We start from the raw sequence: 25,335 nt of genomic DNA, 5'->3' as shown, positions 1-25,335 counted from the left end.
TTGGACAGCTTGATGAGAGCCCTCAGCCAGGCCCCTCTCATCTGGTCATGACGCAGACCCAGCTGTGTGAGCCTGACAGCGTGGATGAAGATGACCCACAGCTGGCCCTGTTCAAGGACACCCGACGCAGGAGGCAGTCAATCAGGAGTAAACAGAGGAAGGCAATGGGGCTCCTCGGAAGGACGCAGAGAGAAGCCACGCCCTGAACTGTATTTAAGGGGGAATGCGTGGGAGGGCTGGTTTGCTGAAGGCAACTGCTTGGTTCGTGTCTTGTTCTATTTGTTTTTGTAGCAATAAATTTGGCAGCTGTAATTCCAACCTCTTGCCTTCTTGTAAAAGGGGTTGTCCCTGCCTTTTCTGCAGGGCTGGTAGCAGACTGGTTCAGAACAATACCTGTATATTGCTGGAAATTATCACTATTACCGTACCAGTCATTTCACCTTTCTAATGGGAAGAATCTTATTTCTTATCCTTCAATTTTCCACAACTAGCTTCTTTTGAGGAATGTAGCTCTTGATGGTGAGAACTTGATATTTGGTTAAAATGCCATTGTTGCATTAATGGTTTGCTCTGCAGAAAGCATTTTTTGGGCATCACTGCAACCTATGCAGAAATAAAACGATCAATCCAAGAATGGCCACTTCTAGCGTGAATAACTGGATGGGCTAAATATCAGTACAGGGTAGTCATTAACTTATTATCATTGATTTAACAACTTTTTGAAGTTACAACAGCACTTTAAAAAGTGTTTTATGACCGGTCCTTGCACTTACGACTGTTGCAACATCCTGAAGTTATGTGAACAAAACTTTGGCAACCAGCATATATTGACGATGGTTACAATGAACACCATTTGTGACCTTTCAAGGGGGCTCCAACAAAACAAAGTCAGTGGGGGAAGCCAGATTCACTTAACAACCATGACAAAAAATGTTGTAAAATTGGTCAAGACTCACTTAACAAAGCACTGCTTAGCAGTCCCCATTGGGGTAGTTAAGTCAAAGACTACCTGCCTAGTAAAAGTTTCTGTTGTCACAGAACCATTTACCACAGAAACTTTTATAGCCATTCGAAAAAATCATGCTTTTTTTTAAAAAAAAACACCATGCTTTTATGTATACAGGGGGTAGACTAGATTAATTTCTCTGGTTATTGATTTCAATCTGATGAATGTCCTTTATAATTTATTGTAGTATTGATAACCAAACAGAAGTTTATTTCCAAAGTTCCCTCATATCATGATACATTGTAAAACAATTCATTATAGCAGGGCTCTCCAACTCCCGGTCTGCGGCCCGATATCAGACCATAGCCTGTTGGGAACCAGGCTGTGCAGACGTTGGGTGTGCGTGCGTGCGAATGAAGCTCCATTTATGTAAGCAGAGACCAGGCACACAAAACCATTCCCCACACACACACTGCCACTGCTGCTGGTCCACAGAGCTGGAAAGAGTTGGAGACTGCTGCATTATAGGACTCTGTTGTTACAGTTGGAGACAGAGTTTCCAAAGCTCCTTTATGATAATTGACTCCTCATTTAGTGAGAATTATATTTTTGAAATGTTAATATCAGACACGATGAAAACAATTTCAACGATTGAGCAAATCAACTGAGGGAAAAATATTAAGGCAAGAGGATATTATAGGAGTGATCTGTGGAATTTGTTAATGCTCTATAGAGAAGTAAATTGGAACTGTACTGTGATTCAGCTCCCAATGTCCCATCCTCTCATGCCATATTGTTCCATAATAGCTATGTCTTTTAAACTGGTATAAAACACTGGTGGCATAATCAGGTTAATATGGTTGATTGCCAGATTTAATGAGCAAGTTACTGAAAACATTTCATATGGGATTAAGCACTTACATCAGCAGAAATAAGTAATCTAACCAAGAGAGATTTTAAATGAAGGTCAGGTAAAACGCTGCTCTACTTTGGCTTATTGAATTAAGACTTGTGTTGATTAGACTTTCTTGATTTGTTAAACGTGTGTATGTCTGTTTGAGACTGCATGGCCATGCTGGAAACTTAAAAGTTCAGAGAAAAGGCCAAGCTACACTTTGTCCCCTGACATCCACTTGTCACCCAGAGGCAGTTCTTAGCTGATACTTAATTATGTCATGAATGAAGGCAAACTTCTGCGAGAGACAAGTTCCCTGAGGATGGGCTCCAGCATGAGTCCAAAAGCTCAGAAGAGAAAACCTCTGGGCCCAGTGACAGACACAAATTGGATCCTTAACTTTGTTCGTTTGTTTTTCACATTTTTGAATCACCCAACTCTTCAAAAAGAGACTCTGGGCAGTATACAATTAAATGTTAAAATATAAAAACAGCATATAAATGTTAAAATGTTAGAATTAAAATTTTGGAAGAAGACAAGAATAAAAATTAAACCCTCTTAAAAGGGTGAAGGGAGGGCTCTCAGGGCACCAACTAGCCCCATAGCTTTGTGCTCCTTTGGGCTCCTCACATGAGGAAACAGAGCTTGTTTTAACTCCTCTTTAGAAGGCCAGGATGGCGGTGTGTGTGTGTGTGTGTGTCTGCTTCAGAGAAAGAATATTCCGTCAGATAGGGGCAATAGCAGAGAAGGCTGTCTTTCTAGACCCCACCAATTGGAGTTCTTTAACTGATGAGATCTGCAACATACCTTCCCTGCCTAACCAGATGCAACAGGTCAATGTAATGGGGCGAAGCTGGTTCTGTAGGCAGCTTTGCTCCATGAATTGCACCCAGAAGCAAATTGGCACCCAATGCCATTCATAGAGGTGTTAAATGTGACCTTCTCTGGGCACCCTAATATAGTTTGTTCAGCCTCATTCTGCACCAGCTGATGCTTCCTAATACATTTCAGTGGTAGCCCCATGTAGAGCACATTGCAGTAGTCCAGATGGGAGAAGACCAGGGCATGAGTGACTAAGTAGAGAGCTTCCCTATCCAGAAAAGGACATAACTGGCACACAACATAGAATTGAGCAAAGACTCTCCTAGCCTCAACTGCCAACTGCTCTTTGAAGCTGGATATCCAAGAGGACCCCAGGTCCTATGCACCAGGTCTATCTGGGATAATTCCACCTGACCCAAGACCAAAGATGATAAACTCCTGGGTACACACCCACAGTCACATCATCATCTTACCAGTTTTTAGCTGTTCCCCGTCCAGAGCTCCACAGCCTCCAGGCATGGTGAAAGAACATCCATAGCTTTATTCACTTCACCTGGGATGGAGATATACCTATAATTGGGTATTATCAGCGTACTAGTGATCTCATCCCATGGTGATGGATAACTTCACCAAGCGGTTTCATGTAGATGTTAAAAAGGAGTGGATATACCACTGAGCCATGTGGCACTTCACAAAGCAAGGGTTGTGAGCTGGATCTGTTGTTTCCTATTAACGCCATTTGGGACTGACCTCAAAGGTTGGAAGTGAACCAGCACAAAACTGTGCCATCATCCCCAACTCCCTAAATTGGCCCCATGGTAGAAGGTATCAAAAGTCACTGAGAGATCAAGAAGAGCAAGGATGGATGCACCACCTCCATCCCACTCCTGCCAGAGATCATCCATGAGTGAGGCCAATGCCATCTTGGTTCCATATTCAGGTCTGAAAGGTTCCAGACAATCTGTTCTCTCAATGATCCTCTGGAGTTCCAGCACCACCATCTTCTCAACCACCTTTCCTGAAAAGGAGGAAGTGGGAGACTGGACGAAAAGTGTCCAGAATAATAGGGTTCAGCTTCTTGAGTAGGGCCACACCAATGCCTTTTTAAAAGCAGTCAGGAACAGCCCTTCCCACAAGGATGAATTTACCATTGTCACCTCCCGATGGCCTTAACCAGCTTGGATCTAATGTACAGATGGTAGAGTTTGCATTCCGTAGGACCTTGTCCACTTCCTCAGGTCCAACAGAAACTGTTCCCAGATAACTGGGTAAGTCTGCTCCCCAGGCATCTCCACGGAACTTGCACCATGTTTGGTATCCAACTGGGAATAAATATTACCCTAGACGCTCAGAGAATTCCTCTACATGGCCCTGTAGGTACACCTTTGAGTGCCTTTCCAAGGAGAGTCTGGGTTATTCTAAACAAAGCCATGTGATCTTATGCTTCATGGGAGAAGGCTAGAAACTGTAGAGAACAGGATTGCTCACTTTTCTGCTTTTGCAGCCTTCTGGATACCTGAAAATGACAATCAGCTTCTCTACCCTAATTCGGGTATTGTATCATTGCCTCAGAGTTTTTGTTTGTTTGGATCTATATTGCTATATTCATAATACTGCTGATTTATAATTCACTATCTGTTGCTTGATAGTCTTATTTACAAATTAAGGGAAGGAACAATAGAATAATTAAATGAACATGATGTCTCTTTGAGATGAGATGAGATCACTGTTGATTCGGATGTAGTCTGTAGAGGTATCACAATTTGGTCTTAGTAATCTGTTTTGGAAAAAGTACATTTTTCTTATAATAATTTTTTCTAGCACTACTTATTAAATTAAATTAAACTGAGCCATGGAAGGATGAAATGTTGATCTGTATTAGCCATCTGTTTTATTTGCTTTGTGCTATGTAGAACAATCACTAATGTTGCTATTTGGAAATTCAGTACATTTCTAAGGTGGATTTTTGAGTTGGCTGCCTATTTTCCCTCTTCATCAGTATGGTTTTATTCTGGTTAACGGATGATAAAAGGAACAATAATATCTGCAAGGTTAAAGTTTGCACTAGCAAACTTTCCGACTTAAATTCACAACTTTCTATTGATTTCTCTTACTCAGAAGTAAATGTGATGGGGGAGTGATGGCAGAAAGAAAAAGCTAGCATTATGTGTGATCTTTTGACAAAGCTGCAGTGTGTGGTGCTTTCCCTTGTAACTCAGATTGCCATATAAGCACTGCATTCTGAAATGCCCCAGTCTTTTGAGTAGGACTTTCCAGGAAGATGCTTGAAATAAAGTCTCTTTCTCCTCTTCCTTCACATTTTTTAAAAATCTAAACAGAAGATTCTCTAGTTGTCAGTACTTTTATGACAGAGTGTTTACTTTTTTATGCTATCATCATCAGAACTGTTGAAACGTTATCCATATAAAGTAGGTATGTTTGGGAGTCATTGCAGAAACTGAGGTGGGTGTAATTTTATCAGAAGGAAGGAAAAAAAACACAAGTCTGAAAAGATGACAGCAAAGAGTATTAGCTGGGATGTCAGGGGACTAAATAAAGAGAAGCGGAAACACCTGTGAACAGCCTGAAGAAAAGCAAAAGCAAAATAAAAACCAAAAAAACACTGAAGTAATACTCTGAGATAGTAGTGAAGCTTCTTTCAGCCTAAAAAGGAATCTCAGAGAAGTAGAAGCAGAGCAATGCCTGAGAGAAATGGCTGAGCTATTACTTTTGTTGTTGTTGTTAGTTGCGAAGTCGTGTCCGACCCATCGCGACCCTATGGACAATGTTCCTCCAGGCCTTCCTGTCCTCTACCATCTTCTGGAGTCCATCTAGGCTCACGCCTACTGCTTCAGAGCTATTACTATGCTCTTATTAATAAATCTTATTAATCAGATCTCTGAAACAGTTGTTTCTTGTAATAAACTAGTTTCAGTCCTGGCTGATAGAAGAAGCCTGACATTGTGTATGGAATGAAGAAAAGGTCTTTGGAGACTATTGATCTGGATCTTGGCATCCAGGTTTCAGTAATTCAGGAGGAGGGACAAATGACCACCCAGAGGACTGCTTATGATGGGGCAGTGGCAAATAAGGTCAGCATTAGTTCCTGATTTTTTTAATGGAAGGACACACTTATCACAGAATTTTTATTTAAAAAAAATGCACAGGGATTTAGTCTAAATGATTAATTGGTCTCATTTTATTTAATGCCCATAACATTAAAAGAGAATGTTATTTTCTGTATCATTGTGTGTCAGAATCCATTTATATCACATTTCATAATTGTATAGGTAGAACAACGTGCTATTACTGGGGATTCTGCCATCTCTCCGAGGGGGGGGGGAGAGGATGGTTACTAAAGCAATTTTCAAACAACAGGGGATGTTTTAACGGGGGAAGGGAGGGGGACAGACAGATCTGGTTTGTATCTTCATTTACAACTGAAAAGGGAAGCAATAACCATAAAACCAAGGAGAGTTCCCTTTCCCATGGAAGGACCTGACACCTAGCAACTGACGACAGCCTGACCAAATGGATGAGGGGAGGGACTGGAATGGGAATGGTTTATATAGGATTGAAATGTAACTTTTCTCAGATTCCGTCTTGTATTCCCACAATCGATTCCTTCCTAGTAAACATTTTCCTTTTGGACTAAACTTGCATCCAAGAGTTCTTATTTCCTAAGATGTGGATTGAGGTGGGTCCTGACATTGTGCTTATTCTCAAGGAAATGTGTTTAATATCAGAACCGCAAAAGCAAATCCCATTTTAATCCAGTGGTCACAGTGATGCTATGATAAGAATTAAAATATGACATTGTAGAATCTCAGCATATTTTTTTACAAGGATTAACAGATTTGTTTTTCATTTTCCTTGTTGCTTTTACACTAACATGACAAGAATAAAACTGTTCCAATGGAATGTGTGTGTGTGTGTGTGTGTGTGTGTGTGTGTGTGTGTGTGTGTATGTATTGAATTTATTTGCCACCCATCATAATGAAAAGAATATGGACGGCAGTTGTGGCAGGAAAAAGATAGTTATGCAGTACATAAGGCTGAAATACAAAATTGTCTGCATAAAGGGGGCTCTTTATAATGCAGGGCCTATTGTTAATTAGCTGCAGTAATAGATATTATATTCAAAACATCTCTTAAGATATATTGTGCCTATTACAGTGAGTTAAATTTATATATCAAGTTTTAAGAATAATAATTTAAGAGTAACTAGTGAGAAGAAATAGGGCTATAAAATTTAGTAGATCAGCAGCAGACTCTTTGCTGTGGATTGGGCCTTGTCAGGTGCTGGTAAGACCCGTCTATAGCCATAAATGAGAAGAACTTCATGAATAACTCAGTCTCAGAAGAATAGTTGCATCTAGTAACAGCTCTGGAGTAGGAATGAAAAGCCACAAATATCACAGATCTATCTCATTTCATGGGCTCTGTACAAATTCTGAGAATTTGGAGACCAGATTTTTATTACTAAAAGATTATTATTTCTTCTTTTCCTCATTTTCTGGCTGCTGTTTAATTTTATCCTATTTCCCATCAAACTAATTTATAATAGTATAACCATGAAGTGGCCTTAGTCAGTCTGAAATGGCTTATTGCAGGCCAGTGAAATCTCCCCTGCATTCAGTTAGTATTCCCAGTACATATACAAAATTCTGTGCCTCCTATTATGGTTTCTCGGTTGTCTTGCTCTTGAAATTTATATTCTTCCTACTGATGAAAATGAAAACTTATAACTTTTTGTACCTCTTCCTTTGAAGTACATAAAAAACATACATATATTACCATTAATCTATTTTAATATTGATGTCTTACAGCCCAGATGATTTACTTAATGCCTTGAATGAAGGAATAAGCCGTGCTGATGTCATCATCACATCAGGAGGCGTGTCAATGGGAGAAAAGGTATGTGCAGGAGGGGATATTGGATCAAAGTTATAAGTTTAAAATAAAATAATGAGATGAAAACTCCTTAAGAAATAAGGTAATAGCAGAGGGAAATCTTCAGACACCAAAATGGAGCTAAAGAACCTGATATTAAGGTCATCAAAAGGACAGCAGCCTTGTCGAACTGCCAAGTGTTCAGAATCAGTATGGGTCTCTTCTCATTGATTGCTCCTTGCAGGACAGCTTATTGCCATCTCTCTATTTCAAGTGCTTTCTTTTCTGAGCCCATGGAAGTATCTAGAAAAGATATGGTTTGTCTGGCAGGTACTGTACAATTTGGCTGCTAATGCCAAATTCAAAGCAATCTTTCCTGCTACAAATCCAAGCGCTTATCAACATCTATACAAAGTCTAAAAGCTCTAGGTGGTGATGTTACCTGCCGTTCTTTGTTAGAGGAACAGTATGTTGCATAAACTTCAAAAGTAAAAAAGATTCAGATAATCAGTTCCGAAACATCTGAGCAGTTGATACCCCTCTTCATAAAGGAACAATAGTATTCCACCATCTATGCAAAATTACACTTTTATGATGCCCTTTGATGTTGTTACCAGTTTTATTATGTTGTTATATAGAGATATTTATGCTGGTATCATTTAACACCATACGCAACCTCTTTTTGCCAGGATCTGCAAGCGTTTGAATAATCTGTTGGTAGGGTTGAAACAATTCTTGGGTCGAATGAGAATCAAAATTAGGAAGTTGATTTTTTTTAATTAAAACAAACCTTTCTGACTTTGCTCTCTCCTAAACTAGGAAAAACAGCATTTTTTAGATGTTTGATGTGATTTTTCATAGATGATTTGCATTTGGATTTACAAGTGCTTTATCTTAGCTTGCAAATTCTGGTTACCTGTTCTTGAAATAAATACATTATCTATGTCTTTGATCTATGCCTGCTTAGCTTTCTAGGACTGGATGATGGTTCATCTTACAAATATCTTAATAATTAATTGAAACCCTTTTTGGTTTTGGGTTGTTGTTTTTTTCCAAATAGGACTATCTTAAACAGGTGCTGGATATTGATCTTCATGCCCAGATTCATTTTGGCAGGGTTTTTATGAAACCAGGGTAAGTAATGTTTCTTATGTAGCATTAGTCTTGCATATAATCTGGACAATATTGAGAGCTTAATGCTTTGCTTAATAACCCACAGAAAGCATATTCTAATAAGAAATATTACATTGCTCCTTTTCCCCAAAAAATTATTCCACTACAGTTGCTGCTAAATAATCATGCTAATTACTAGTAAGATAATTACTAGTAAGATAATAAGATATATTAATGGTGCAGAAGAACATTTTACATTTCCTGTTAAGATAGAAGATCCTGTTGAAAACAAAAGAATGAAGTAGTAGTACCGGTCACACTAGACCTCCTTTTTAAAAAGAAGAGATGCTTTTGAATGTTAACTTGAGAAGGTTTCCTGCCTCTCAGCATTTGTAATACCTCAACAAGGCTTTCTCTTTCTTTCCCTGAGTGGTCAGCTTAGTTCATCTTCATTTAATTTTATGTCCCTCCTCTTTTTTTTCTCATTCATTTCTCTTTCCATTTGTAGAATGTTTTGCTTCTTTTTTGCTTTTTCACACCAGGAGAACGCAGTGGGAAGAGATGCATTTATTTGTTTTTCTGCAACTGAAAATTTGGAATTGTTTAATTGAGAAAATGATTGGTGTTGTATAGTGAGTTCTTTGCTGGCAGTAAGTGAGACGAGAGGTTGCAAACAGGAACATTGCTTTATTGAGGTAAACAGGAACAGAACGGAAACAGAGGCTTCTGCGCAGCTACTTATACAGTTGGCCACTAGGCGGCGGCCAATAGGTTTAAAGGAACCCATTCCCACCCCAAATCATCCAATGATCTTCTTGGAGACAGTAAGTCTGGCTAGTCAGGTCCACTTCCATGGGGAGTTTTTGTCTGAGAGTTGGAGTAACGGCTTTGCCACTACGGCCTTGTTAGGAAGGAACCCATGGTAAAAATTAAGGAGACCCAGAAATGCCTGAAGCTCTCCCTTTGACCTGGGTCTTGGTGCTAGCTGAATTGCCTTCAGCATGGACTCTACAGGGTGGATGCCCTCAGCATCAATACGGAATCCCAGGAACTCAGTGGAAGGAACCCCAATTTTACACTTGTCCCTTTTCAGTTTGAGTCCCGCTGTGCGGAACCGTTAAAGGACGGCTTTGAATCTTCTTGCAAGCACCTCAATGGACTCACCAGTGATGAGCACATCGTCGAAATGGGGCAAACCCCCGGAATGCCCTTGAGCGTATGCTCCATAACTCCCTGGAAAATTCCTGGGACTACGCTAACCCCGAATTGAAGGCATTTGACTTGTGTGTCACAATTGTTTGTGCAGCCGCTGTGGCCTCATCCACAGGTAACCGCTGATAGGCCTGTGCCAAATCTAACTTACCAAACACGGTACCCACTTGCAGTGATGCCAAAATGTGGCTAACAACTGGCACGGGTACGCATGCTGCTGTAGTGCCCAATTAATGGTGCACTTGTAATCAGCACAAATCCTGACCTCCCCATTGGCCTTAAGTGACGTGAGAATGGGCGTTTCCCACTCAACCCCATCTACGGGCTGTAGTACCCCCTGACTGACTAGCTTGTCCAGCTCTGCATCGATTTTGTGTTTTAGTGCAAATGGCACTCTACGTGGCTTGATCCTAATAGGCCTTAAGATAGGATTAAGCTTAAAGGCTATCAGAGGGCCCTTGTACTCTCCCAGGCTCGTGTCAAAAACATCTGCGAATTCCTTGCATAGTGACGCCAAGTTCACCGCTTGTGTCCGGTGGATCCTGGTTACTTGAATGCCCAGTGCATCAAACCAATCAAGCCCTATTAAGCTCGTTCTCTGGCCTTCTATCACAATCACGTCTAGGGGCCCCTTGAATTTGACGGCCAGTGTGGCCTCACCTTTGATGGCTACTCGGGAATTCTGGAAGTCAGTAAGGATGATGTCGGATGGCCTAAGCTTGGCCCATCTCTTGCTGCAGTTGCACATGAACCGGAAAGTCTCCAGGAAAATAATGGATACAGCTGAACCAGTGTCCAGTTCCATCCTGCAAGGAATGCCTTGCGGCTCGACTTGAAGCTGAAGTTTGGGCCTAAGGGGGCGGCAAGCTCCAGTGTGGCAAACGCTCCGATGACTGAAGCAGAACCCTACTCTATGCTGCCCCGGAGGCCTGGTACCTCTCCTGATCGGATCATCTGATTGGCGGTCCTTCTGGCGACCTCTACAGACTGCTGCGATGTGGCCAGTTTTCCCGCAGGCCCAACACGTGGCTGTCTGGAACCGGCTGTCCGCTCATTGGTGGCGGCTGCCACAGCCCAAATACCAAAGGAAGGGAACTGCCTTATAAGGAGGCTTCAGTTCCTTGTCGTGGTGCCGTTGAATCTTGTGCTTCGTGGTCTGAGTCGATGTCTTCTGAATGCTCAGTGTCCTTGTGGTGGACGGCTTCCTCATGAGGAGTGCTTCTAGCAGGCCACAATGCCTTCACCGCCCCGCCAGCGGCTTTGTCCACCATGACCTCTTTTAAGGCTTCTTGGAGCAAGAGAGTCTCTTTTGCAAATGTTTCTGTTGTAACTCTCTGCTCCTGAGTCCACAGACAAGTCGGTCGTGAAGCCTTTCTTCCAAGTCCAAAAATTGGCACAGGTGTGAAGCTTGTCTCAACGCCTCAATAAATTCTGTGGCCATCTCACCAGGTTGTTGAACTCGTTGTTTGAAGGCGTGCCTCCACACTATCACTGACAGCTTTGGTTGGAAATGGTCTACGAGCCGTTTCTTCAGATCCGCGTAAGTAACGGACTCCAGCTGCACCGGTGCAACTAAGTTCTCCGCAATGCCAAACGTTGCAGACCCGCAGACACAGAGAAGAGTTGCGGCCTTCAGGCCATCTTCGGTGACTTGGTTGGCACGGAGGTAGTTCTCTACTCTTGAAATGTAGGACGACCATCTCTCTGGGTGAGTGACGTCAAATTCCTCAAGCTTTCCGACTTTCGCCATGGTGGAAGTCTTCGTGGCTTGTGGCTTGCATTGCCTCGTGCTGCTTCTCTTCATAGGCCGTGGGACTGGTCCGCAGGGTGGGGTGGTCACTAGTGTGGCTTACTAGGCCGACCGAGGGAGGGAGAAATGCCTCTGCGCATTTCTGCCAGGCGCTGTGCTGGCCTCACCCCCTAGTGACTTTCAGATCTTTCAGAGAAGCAGCATCCCATCCTCGTTGCCAGTGTTGTATAGTGAGTTCTTTGCTGTCAATAAGTGAGACGAGAGGTTGCAAACAGGAACATTGCTTTATTGAGGCAAACAGGAACAGAACTGAAATAGAGGCTTCTGCGCAGCTACTTATACAGTTGGCCACTAGGCGGCGGCCAATAGGTTTAAAGGAACCCATTCCCACCCCAAATCATCCAGTAATCTTCTTGGAGACAGCAAGTCTGGCTAGTCAGTGACTGTTACACAGACACACCAATTGAGCAACTTTAAGCAGCATTCAAAAGACACGTGAAACAGTTTAGGTAAAATCCCAATACATTACAATTGGCATAGACAGGCAGGGATCAGTCAGCTTTGTAAACAGGACACTTTTACAGGGAACTCATTTTAATGAGCAATGATTCAGTTAAGGTAAATCCATACAAACATACATACACACACATAGATAGATACATACATACATACATACATACATACATACATACATACATATACATACGTATGCATATACATATACATTTAGAGGAAAAAGAATAAACTCCCATGACTGGTTTCAACTGGAGTAATACCAAAATTTTATCGTGCCTTTGATGACAAACAATAGGAAAAACTGAAAGGGCCAAAGCAAGACCAAAACCTAATGAATTTATCATGGGAGAAACAGACTTCAATCTGGAATCAGATTTATTTAACAAAACAAGAAGCAGAAAGGACTGGACTCCCCCACTCTTTCCCTGCATTAAAACATTCAGAGAGTTGATGATATGAAAGTGTCTGATGTCTGGACTACACATCCCTGGGAGGACTGATGATCTGACCTGAATATAGGGGGTTTGTGTTCTTACATTAGAGCAAATATTTGTGGCCTCAGCCCAAGAATGGAGCATTGTAGAACTACACAGTAGTGCAAAGCTGTCATTTTTCCTTTCCTTTCTTTTCAAAATATCCTTTGCATTGCACATATTTGTATTAAACATAATAACCTGTTCAGAAAAAGATAATTTCTTCTCCTCCTCTTCCAACATTACCTCCAGCTTCTCCCTCTTCCCCTATTTTTCTCACACACTCAAGCTTATCAGGTGTTATGATTTACTAATTCATATAAATTGACGTTTCAGGGGTTCCTCAAATATTTTTTATAACAACACTTTCTAGTGCTTATAAACATTCGGGGATTTTTAGTGATTACTAGAAATCACTAAATAAAACAACCTTTAATAATATAGAGGAGAAAATGAATGGATGCCACTAAAGTAGTCATTGATTGAGATGGCCGGATATAGAAATTGAATAAATAAATAAAGTAAGCAGACCCATATTTTCATTACAGTAGTGTATAATTTCAACAAGTAGCATTTCTTCATACCACATTCTCATATATTAAATATCCAAACACTAAACATACTAATCCAAAACATACAGCAATTATTCAAAGTTTATGTTAATATTTGATGTAAGAATCCATACTTATTTGACCTCTCAAAAGGTAGCAGGTATGGTGGAATTCTGTTTCCTTAAAGTGGGCAGGAAGATTCTGGTTTCACTTTTCCATTAGCCACATGATTACAGCTTAGGAAGCCAGACTGTTATCTTAATCACATACACAGGATAAGATGCTCCCCGCTGAGTTATTTCCTTTTTAAAAAATAATTTTAGTGAAGTGAAAAAAATAAGAAAAGTGAAAACTACCAAAAAAAGATAAATAAAGAAGTAGTTTCTGATCTTGTGTACAATAGTATACTTACACTCTTCTCCCTCATTAAAATTTCATCATTACAGGTAATCTGTGAATTACAACAGTTCATTTAGTGACTGTTCAAAGTTGCAACGTCACTGAAAAAAGTGATTTATGACCATTTTGCACACTTATGGCCATTGCAGCATCCCCATGGTCACATGATCAGAATTCAGACAGTTGGAACAGATGACAGCTGCAGTGTCCTGGGATCATGTGATCACCTTTTGCGACCTTCTGACAAGCAAAGTCAATGGGAAAACCAGATTCACTTAACAACCACATTACTACCTTAACAACTGCAATGATTCACTTAACAACTGTGGCAAGAAAGGTTGTAAAATGGAGCAGAATTCACTTAACAAACGACTCGCTTAACAACATAAACTTTGGGTTCAATTGTGGTCATAAATTAATGACTACCTGTATTCTCTTATTCCAATAATCAACACTTTTTAATCAGATGATCCATAAATCACCAGTTCATTTTTTTCATTTTCAGCAAAAGTTTCAAAAGAAATTTTCCAGTCTTTAATAAAAGTACTTGTCTCACCTCTGGTCAAACAGGTCAATTTTGCCATTCTGTCATCTTTACAATCCATTCCTCCATTGTGAGTGTTTCAGTATTTTTCTGTCTTTGTGCATATATCATTCTCGCTGCAGGTACCACATGCAAAGCCAATCCTCCATAGCTCTTTTCTGATTAGTTATCCATAAGTCGTAGTACTAACATCTGAGTGTTAATCTTTAGAATTCTTTGTATCATTATATATAGTGCTTTTTTTGTAAAAAAAAAAAAAAGTGCCGGAACTCACACACATCATACAACCTGCCTTGCCTACCCTACAAGGTTTACCTTTGTAGTTGAAAAAAAAAACCTTCAATTTTTAGTGTATCTAAAAGACTGGGATTTTGTTCAAGGTAAGTTACCATGCACTATGTGGCTTTAAATTACAAGAAGGCATTTTATTAATCTTTTGGGACACTTACCACTGGCATACCCTTTTAGTTTAATGAAATGTCAGGTTTCTATGTGGAATGAAATTGGCCCAATAAAACAAAATTTGGTTGCTTGCAAAAGATTGAATTATTTTTAAGAAGTTGTCAAAAAAATTATATTTGGATTTGAATATGGATATTGATTTGAAACAAATTAAAGTTGAAACTTTGTCAGTGAACAAATTACTTTTAATTTACCTTTAAGTTAAACCCAATTTAATAAATAGATCTGATTAAACCTTATACTGTAGGTCTATCTTTACATCTGACCAATACATAATTAATATATATTATTATTAATCATAAGGGACACAGTGGATCAGTGGGTTAGGACGCTGAGCTTGTCGATCAGAACGTCGGCAGTCTGGCGGGTTGAATCCTGAGTGCCACGTAACAGAGTGAGCACCTGTTACTCGTCCTAGCTTCTGCCAACCTAGCAGTTCAAAAGCATGCAAAAATGCAAGTAGAAAAATAGGGACCACTGCGGTGGGAAGGTAACAGCGTTCCGTGCACCTTTGGCGTCTAGTCACGCCGGCGACATGACCACGTAGACGTCCTCGGACAAGCGCTGGCTCTTCGGCTTTGAAACGGAGATGAGCACCGGCCCCTAGAGTTGGAAACGACTAGCACGCATGTGCGGGGGAACCTTTTCCTTTTACCTTTACCTATTATTAATAATAATACCTCCAAATCACAAGACATTGGCTTTATTCTTATTCTTCCCCTCTGCAGTATGAATATAAAGTATAAAAGACTAAAAAGAGATTTTTGTGGACATCCCAGCCTTTGAACTACCCAAGGAACCAAAACTGCAAAGTTTCGCTGTGGGGCAAGCTTCCACGCCAGCCACCTTTCTTTCCTCTCGCTTCGCCTCTTTTTAACCTCTCTCTCTCACACACACACACACACCTTCTGTAAGGGAAGGCAAAAGGCCTGCTCACCCTCTCGTGAAAGAGGGCCTCCATGTTTGTGTGTCTCCCAGCGCCACCATTGGCTTCCACACCACATGGTCCGACCCAGTCAATCAAGCCACGCTCTGGCTATGGTGCTCCAGCACCTCATGGCTCCTCCTAGAGGATGCAGACAGTGCCAGAGGGGACCCCGCTCACACTGTACCACCAGCGGGGCATTTTCAAAAACAAGCGATAGGGCAACAATAGGAAAAGAATGCAACTCTGGAAAATCCGTCGAAAAAAGGTGCTGGAACTCTGTTCCGGTGCGTTCTATGACAAACAAAGTGCTGATTATATATATTAGTATCCAATACCTTTTTGCTTTTTTACAAGTCCATCATGTATGGTAAAATGATCCTTTATATTTTCCACAGTTTTAACACGGATAAGAAGTGCCTTTATACATCTTAGTTATTTTTTCCTGATGTCATATACCAACAGTACATCATTTTGTAAAAATTCTCTCTTAAATTGTAACATAATATGAATTTCAGTTTTTTCCACCACATTCTCTCCCATTAGTCTAAACCAAAATTCTTAACCCGTGTTATCATGCACTTTATAGCTTCAGCAAAAGTTTATACATTTTAACAATCACATGTTCATCATGTCTACACAATTCATTTTCAAATTCCTTGTTTTTCAGTTCCAATTATTTTTTATCTGTAATAAATCTCTCTTAATTGTGCATATGAAAACTAAATCCCTTTGCAGTAAATTGTTTTTGTGATTTCATCCCTTGATTTATTTCCAAATTATAGAGCTGCTCTTTATTTTTTATAAAGAACAAATGAGGTAAAACACTTTGAAAGTGTTTCATCTTTGGAATGTTAATTGCATCTCACTGAACTTAATTGAATGTAATTCTTAAACACTGGAAAGTGAAGTTGGAGGATATAGCAAACAAGCAATTTGGAACATTATTATTAATATGCTCCAATCATCTGGTAAATAATTGGGTTACAAATGAAAATAATTGTCTAGATCAGGGGTAGGCAACCTTGGCTCTTTTATGACTCCCGGACTTCAACTCCCAGAATTCCTGAGCCAGCCACGCTGAGGGAAAAGGGAGAGGTTTCCAAGCTGAGCCATGCTGGCTCAGGAATTCTGGGAGTTGAAGTCCACGAGTCATAAAAGAGCCAAAGTTGCCTACCCATGGTCTAGATGGACAATTTAGTATAACAAAGATGTATTCGTGTTGAAAAAAATAAGTCATACAATAAACAAGATATTGCTAATTTGTTGGATTTTATTGGCTAAAATCTGGTTTTCTAATGGGAAAAATGATGTAATTGTAAAGTGCTATTAATTCACATTTTTAGTTCCTGTGTAGTATTTTATGAGAATCATTGCATTTTCCAAGGATGTTGAAGATAGCAAAAATGAGGCAATCAAAATATTTATTTAATGTTATTGACAAAATTGATAAATAAGGATTTAGTTCATATTTTTAACAATTGGCATCACTTCCTAGGTTACCTACAACCTTTGCAACCTTGGATATTGATGGGGTAAGAAAAATCATCTTCGCACTCCCAGGTAAGATATATTAAATTATAAATCTCTTCTTTCATGCTTATAAATACCAAACAAATTTTAAACCAAAAGTTCCAAATCTTCATATTCATTACTACAAATATGTTAGTTATGCTAAGTATCATTATATCTTCCATATGCAACAGTGACAATGCTCTTATTTTTCTGAACCAAAAGTGTATTTTTTAAGATCCACTATGCTATTAGTCATTCTTGCTCCTCAGTTCATCAAATATTCCTGAAAACACTTATTAGAAAGACTCTTGATATGAAGCACAATTTAGTTCAAAAGTAACAAATATTTTTATTCTTGAAACAATTCTCAAGTAATTTATCAAATAACTGTTTCTTGATCTTTAGGGAACCCTGTGTCAGCAGTTGTTACCTGCAATCTTTTTGTTGTCCCAGCACTGAGAAAGATGCAAGGAATTCTGGATCCTCGTCCAACTATTATAAAAGCCAGGGTAAGAGTTTTCAAATAAAAGGTGAGTTTTGAGGTGGTCTACTTAGTTGCACTAGTATCTCAGAGCTGAAGAAATAACCTTTAAATAGCCTAGAGTTCAAAGAATTCAGGTGAAGTATTGTAAGAAGAGAAAGCATTAAAAATGCATTTAAGATGAATCGTAACTATTGAGGACGGACAGTATTTGATCAGTAAGACATTGAACTTACTATTGATTACTTTTGGGTTATTTGTAATAGAATATGGGTGCTTGTATTTTGTCAGTAGGATAAAGATATGAGGAATAATTTGCTTCTAAGGAAAGAAATTCACAGTTCAGAATCTTGGTCATACAGCTAATCTCTACACCTCTGAATCATTATTAGACAACATTTGCAAACCCAACTGAGGCACAAGTGAATTTTATATAGACTTAAAGTAAGATTTCCTTCCTGCCCCTCCTAGTCTTCTCCCTTTAGGCCAAGAGGAAGATTAATGTCCCTGTGGGCCTGGAACAGCTGATAAAAAGCAAAGAACAGCTCATCCCTGAATAGTTTCTTGCCCAAGGAATGTCAGTAATGGACAGCTATTTCCTCCCCAACAATCTTTCAAAAACTCTGGGCTATCTAACTTTCCTTACAGAAACCAGCAATGTAAATAATGTTTGCAAAGCGATAATAGCATCGCAACTTGAACTTAGTTTATAAAGATTAATACAGGTCCTACAAATCCAAAATTTAGAAAAAATACTGAAATTTTTCCACTTTTTTTTTTTTGAGAAAGAAAAACTATTTACTTGTTTCTGTGCCTTATAATCTTCCTAAATTCCTTTTCTCTGTATTTTACAGTTATCGGTTTTGTGTACTATTTCAGATTGCGTAGCTTTTTTGCTATCCGAAATGTGCTTTCACAAGAGGCAAATGGACTTTCTTGTTTTTCTTTGAAGATGTTTTGCTTCTCATCCAAGAAGCTTCTTCAGCTCTGACTGGATAGTGGAGAATGGAAGGATTTATATTCCTTGCAGACAGCTGGTCATTTGCATTCTTTTAGAGAGTCATTGAGGCCACTTGGAGGTTATCTGTGTCCTCCGGATCACCGTAGTAGTGCAAATGGTTGTGGAGCCTTCTTGGAATTGCTGAAAGGACTGTGTTGTAGACTGGAGATAGATGATGTCATATCCTTCCCCCTCTGTTGAGAGAGGGCTGTTCGATTTTGACATAGATGTCCTCTTTGACCCCTCTTTCAAACCGAAATTTCTTGGCCTTTAGGGAACCCTGTGTCAGCAGTTGTTACCTGAGTCTTTTTGTTGTCCCAGCACTGAGAAAGATGCAAGGAATTCTGGATCCTTGTCCAACTATTATAAAAGCCATAGTAAGAGTTTTCAGATAAAAGATAAAAACTGCAAGGAGTATAAATCTTTCCATTTCACACCATCCAGTCAGAGCTGAAGAAGCTTCTTGGATGAGAAGCGAAATGTCTTCAAAGAAAAACAAGAAAGTCCAGTTGCCTCTTGAAAAAGCAGCTTTGGGACAACCATGACCTGGATGACTGAGAATCTCCATAGACAGCTTTTTTTATTAATTATAGCTAAATATTTAATGGCTTTTCTATGGAAATATATTTACTCCATTGTCCTTCTCTCTCAAACCTTGCTTGGTTTCACAAGTTCCATTGGCAAACAATATTGTTTTGGGAAAGGGCCAAGGAAGTATGATAGGATAAACTCATATGATACTAAGAGTGAAGTTTGGGCCAAAACCCATGTACATGTATCTGGTCTACTCTAATCAAATTAATCTTCTCTTTGTTTTATACGTTATTTGCATCTGCGAGCTAAATATGGGCCCTTGGAGAGGGGCATTTTAACTGTCTTAATGTCATTTTATTCACTTTGTGTGTTTTGTACAGTTATCATGTGATGTAAAATTGGACCCTCGTCCAGAATACCATCGGTGCATACTGACTTGGCATCACCAAGAACCACTGCCTTGGGCACAAAGTACAGGTTAGTGCTCACAACCTCTGCCTTTTGGAGTTTTTGTTGGGCTCACAAGTTTGAAATATGAAATGTAGCAAAACACAAATAATTGGTTTTGTCTCTAATTTTGAATAGCATGTAATATTTGAAACCATAAACCATCATGTAACATTTAAGGAACTCCCCTCCCCAGCCTTTAATCTTTCCTGCTTCAAATTAGGCTCATGAATCTCACCCAGTTATAAGCAAGAAGCATGAACATCTTCTGATTGTTTCAGTCTCCATTACATATCATAGCATATTCAATTATACTATATAATTGATGCAGCTTAGATCCAGGGTCTATTTGTCTTTTGAAGTCTTGACATCAATTATTTCTTATATAAAACATCCAGGTTTGGGGGAGAGGAGAACACATTTTATTTACATATATAAAACTGAAAGATTTTCTTGACTGTCAGAAATATCATTTCCTTTAAGTATTAAGTAATTAACAAAATTGGTGCTTCATGATACAAAAATTCATGAACCAGCTGTCTGGTTAGGGAATGAAATGGGTATTTTAATTTTGGATCTAGATTCTTTATTTACTTGGGGAAAATGATCGTTTTGAAAACTGAAACAAGCTTAACTTGCTGTTTACACTTTGGTGCAAATGCTTCTCAGTACAAAGAAGAAGTAAAGAAGGAAATGTGTATACACATTTTCTGCCCTCCTGGGTTATCATTGTGTGTTGCTCTTCATTTTTTTAAAAATCTTATTTAAAATAGTCCAAATGAAGAGCAACACACAGTGATAATCCAGGAGGGCAGAAGTGCAATATACACATGTGCTTCTTCACCTCTTCTTGGTATCATTACTTGGCAGCAACATAGAAGTGGCTTGCTTATGCCTTCTTCCAGAATAGTTTTCAGTCTTGGGTTTTCACCTCCAAGTACTAACCAGGCCTGACCTGTTGATTTTCCAAGCCCAGACACTTAGTCAGATTCTGCCTTTTAAATATAACTCAATTATTATTATTTTTTGTGAAAGAAGGCATTTCACAGCACCATATTTTTCTAAGATTTCCAACTTTTCGTGAAGTAAACAAATAAATTACAAGAATATGCTATGGTTCTTAAGATGGCACTGTCCCTACTACTATAACATGCATTGCTGGTCAAAATATCATATAAAGTGGTGAGCTGCTCAGAGTCACTGACAGTTGAGTGGCACACAAGTTTAATAAATTATCATCCCATATTTTCCTTGTCCAATCACAATAGGTAGGTGTTGCAAATAATTCAACAAGACCCTTAGCTTCTGAATAAAACATTTTTCTGAATCCATTCCTTGAGATCATCCAGCAGGCAGTCAAAACGTCAGCATGGCTGTTTCAAAGGGTTAAAGAGTAGATGCAGGAGAACATTTTTCCCACAAGTAAAGCACCTCATTGAATGATTTGTACAGCCTTACCATACAGTAAGAATCTCACAGAAATAGGTACAAGTGGTTGTAAAAGTGATTTTGTAGCTGCCATAACTTCCCATTTAACCCACCAAAATGGCCCCTCTGAAATAAAAATGCTAAGTTTGTAATTTATATACACTGGAAATATGCATGTATGTATATTTGTATGTATAGAATGCATTTTTAAGAACAATTATATGTGCTCATGTTTACATTGCCAGACTTACTTTAAATATTGACCTTCTCCATCCATATTTATGTTAGAGGATTCTTCAGAAGGACTAAAAGTCTCAAAACATTGCAGTAACCTTTTAAAGTTTTAATTGGGCCTTCTTTATAGAATATAATAAATTATTCTTTATATATTTACGGAATCTGTTTTGCCATCGAAAAGATTGTTGGTAGTAGTTCTCTGGAGAGCTGTTTGAGTAGTCTTGTTAGGAGCATGTGAAATTGTGATATAATTATTGTAATGGATCATTTATCATTTATATTAAGAAAATACCACTTTAAGCATCAACTCTTGAATACTTTTAAATGACTTTGTACTTAAAGGATGCGTGGTTCAGAGTGGAACACACATTTTGCAAAAATTCTCAGATTCAATCCCAGCATCACCTGGCATTAATGGAAAAGAATCCTCATAATATCCTAGAAAAAATCCATTAGCACTGACAGTATTAGGCAAGGCAGACCAATGGTCTGATTCAATGAACAAGTTTCCTATAGGTAAAGGTAAAGGTTCCCCCGCACATGCATGCTAGTCGTTTCCGACTCTAGGGGTCGGTGCTCATCTCCGTTTCAAAGCCGAAGAGCCAGCATTTGTCTGAGGACATCTCCGTGGTCATGTGGCCGGCATGACTAGACGCCAAAGGCGCACGGAACGCTGTTACCTTCCCACCGAAGTGGTCCCTATTTTTCTACTTGCATTTTTACATGCTTTCGAACTGCTAGGTTGGCAGAAGCTGGGACGAGTAACAGGCGCTCACTCTGCTACACGGCACTCAGGATTCGACCTGCCAAACTGCTGACCTTCAGATCAACAAGCTCAGCCTCCTAACCCACTGAGCCACCGCGAATATAGTTTACATAAGAATGTAGTTTCCTATATTCTTATGTAAAAGAAAAATATTTTAATCGTGCTTTTCTTCCTTGTTTTTCCAAGTATCTCTCAAAGAAAAAAGCCTAGCTGAAAAGTCCTTAATTGAAAATGATGAAGAGATGATTTTGCAATAACATTACTGTATTGCAAAAAGAGAAGAACTGCATCTTGACAAACTGGACATGTGTTGCCCAATGCAAAAGTCAGCTTATCACTAGTGCATTCTAGAAATAAACCAGATAAATATCTAAGTGTTGATTTGTGTTCCAAGAAGTTTATTGTAGAAGTATTATTTTAGAAATGTCATTCCATTTATTTTATTTTAATAACAACTTTAAATGTGGATCCCTTTTTCACCATCTATTTTTAAATTCTGTAACATAATAATTACTACAGTTAATCCTTGGAATGTATTACCACAAGATGAAGAGATAAGTATCAGCTTAGCTTTCAATAGGCATTAGACTTAATCATGAAACTTTATCCACTTTGGATTACAAAAATAAAATAATGTAAGCTTCTCCGTGGCTACCAGTAATATTTGTATGTTGCTTACAAAATAGAAAATTGCATATCCCTAAAAGGAGAGAAATGGTTATGATGTTATGCATTGTGCTTTCTTTTCCTAGGAGGCTGTGATGAGAAAGAATACTGGATCTGATCACTAATAAACTCAGTGCTACAGCAGTAGAGTTGTAGTAAATACAACTAGTAAATACCAACCACAATTGGTACTTTTTAATCCATTTGCTTTATTGCAGGAGAAGACTGCTTTGAGAAGATAGTTTGTAGTTTGGGCCTACTAACCTTTGGATTTATCATATCCATGGCCAGTATGCTGTCCTCATATGATAACCTAAAAGGAAAATCATTGCTTATGATTAAAAAGGTTACTTTTTATGAGAGAAACATTGGGATAATTCAACCCCATATTATAATGCTGTTTGGTAATGGAAATTAATATTGCATTGTAAGAATTCTGGGGAAAGGCTGGTGATTCATTTCTTGGCCTGTGACATTTACCCTGCTAATGACTCTTTTTTACTTTCTCTAGGGAATCAGATGAGCAGTCGTCTGATGAGTATGCGTAGTGCCAATGGACTGTTGATGCTACCTCCAAAGACAGAGCAGTATGTGGAACTTCATAAGGGAGAGGTGGTTGACGTCATGGTCATTGGAAGACTATGATGTTACCAGCAGGAGAAAAGTTTTGATGCATGTCCACATATCATTGACTGTATCCTGTAATATGCAACGGCACAGCTAGTTTTTCTGAATTGGATAAAAGTTGATCAGTATAAACACCTTGAACTATATTTCAAATGGATTTAAATAAATACCTTTTAAAAAAATTTCAAAAACAAATCTTAAAAGAATTTATTCTGATTATATCAAAGCAACTTTTTCATTTCTTGCAATTGCTTTGTGTGTTCAATGCTAGTTCCAATAGCAGTAGCTTTTAGTAGACAGCGGTAGGTGCCTGCAGAACTTGTGTTTTTTCTCATCTTTAAGATTCAACTACTTATGCTCTTAAAACAAGGCTGTCTGCTTATTTATACTAGTGTAGACAACACTTGGATTTTCCCTTATTAGTATGCTTCATAACTGCTTCACCGAGAGCTTCTGCTTGTTCTTTATCGTATCTCGTGTTGATGTGCACAGTGCCAAAAGCAGAGTGGCTGCACTGGGAACCCGATCAAGCCCCAAGGTTTTCCTCCTTGCTGCGCGTTCAGGGATACCTGTCATCCCAGCAGCCACCCAGCTCAGTACTATTGGGCAGTAACTGGATACCTTTTGTTTAAACAAACAACAAAAAAAATTGCTTCCTTAAGTGCTGACAGCCTTTTTAACCAATACATTTAAAATGTACAGAATTAAAATCTTTAAAAAAAAATCAAAGACTGATCTTGTACAGATATTAGTGTTACCAGCATTCATGTGGAAATTAAATAAGAAATAAAAACTAATGTTAAACAACTCTGTACCATAACATTTTCTGTAATGATACTGAAATTTAAATGAATAAAAAAAACCTGAATCATTATTTAAAAGGTAATTGTGTTAAGCCTGGTTGTTTAATAAGGGGGTTAAAAAAATCACTGTTTTTAGTCTTGGGGAAAGGACACCATGGTTCAGAAATTAAATGAGCACACATATATTGGAGCAAACAAAATGGTGATGCATAAGTTTTGCATTTAAAAGATTTTAATAAGGTTGTGTTATCTTTCTTGGATCTTAAAACTGCAGTCCTTGGAAGATACTTTAATGGTACAATTTATGATTAAATTAAAAATATACGGTTTAAATCATCTAAGAAATTGACATAAGTGGAAGAGAATGTTTAACTACTGTGTGGAATATTTCAACTTTTTAAAAATTATATGCCTCATGAACACTATTGCAGTTAAGTATAATTGATTCATAGGCATTTGCATAATGTGGCACTTCTAGGTGTTAAGTAAGAAATGAAGGAAATAAATTCAGCATGGGATAACTAACTGCAAGATTGCTTTCAGGATGCTACATAGTGAAAAAAAATATTTTGAGTTCAGTTCTTCCCCCTACATAGCATTATTGCTCTCATGACTGCTTAAAATACTTGTTTTTTAAAATTTCGTAAAGAGTTACATAAATTATAATTTGCCTTAAAATAATATTCCATGCTAATAAGCTGTAAAAGTATGGTGAAATGAGAAATGCATATTAAGGCTGGTAAAAATACTATCCAATGTAGAATGTATACCTTGAAACTGATCTGATGTTGACCATGGCACTTCATGACTGACAACAATCCTATTTGCCTTTGGGAATAAGCCAAGCAATGACCGTGAACATTTAGTACAGTAATGAAAGTTTAACACTGTTTAGCTTAATGTCAATAGAGTTAGACTGAGTTAGAGTTAGATCATTACCCTCCTTTGATAACTCCTTTCATTATCTCCCCTCTTCACTGAACATCATATCCAGATTAGAAATAAAAAAGTGTGATTTCTTAAACAAAATACTTACAAAAATGCAGATTTACAAAATTGCAATGCTTGTCATTTTTGTTTAACTTAGGTAAAACATCTTTTTATGAATGAAGATAACATCACAACTTGTTGACAATAGCAAAAAGTCATTTGTATAAACTCCTAGGAAGAAATCACTACTTAATCTCATTTTATATTTCAAAAATCTTATTTTACAAATGGCTTTAATCCAGATCTATTCTTCGGGCCATTGTCATTAATGTTAATTTGGATTTTTTTTCTGTATATTTCTATAAATTTCTGTTCCCCATCAAAAATGCCTTTCCTTTTG

General features: G+C 38.5%; 1 protein-coding gene across 9 annotated transcripts in view; it reads left to right on the top strand.

The window, feature by feature from the left end:
* The window catches only part of GPHN (gephyrin), a 245,136-nt gene extending 221,072 nt beyond the window's left edge, over positions 1 to 24,064 (top strand). For all 9 annotated transcript variants that reach the window (XM_083349020.1, XM_083349019.1, XM_083349018.1 and 6 more), the window contains 6 exons: positions 7,493 to 7,580; positions 8,617 to 8,690; positions 17,000 to 17,064; positions 17,422 to 17,525; positions 19,412 to 19,508; positions 23,087 to 24,064. In XM_083349020.1, coding sequence (XP_083205146.1) covers positions 7,493 to 7,580; positions 8,617 to 8,690; positions 17,000 to 17,064; positions 17,422 to 17,525; positions 19,412 to 19,508; positions 23,087 to 23,220 — 562 coding nt within the window. In that variant the 3' untranslated portion in view covers positions 23,221 to 24,064. The remainder of the gene's footprint in view (positions 1 to 7,492; positions 7,581 to 8,616; positions 8,691 to 16,999; positions 17,065 to 17,421; positions 17,526 to 19,411; positions 19,509 to 23,086) is intronic.
* The last annotated feature ends 1,271 nt before the right edge of the window (positions 24,065 to 25,335 follow it).

This window comes from Vipera ursinii, assembly GCF_947247035.1.
Source record: "Vipera ursinii genome assembly, chromosome: 1".
NCBI lineage: Eukaryota > Metazoa > Chordata > Lepidosauria > Squamata > Viperidae > Vipera > Vipera ursinii.
Note: the sequence above shows the minus strand (reverse complement) of the source record. Positions and strands in the feature narration are given on the sequence as shown.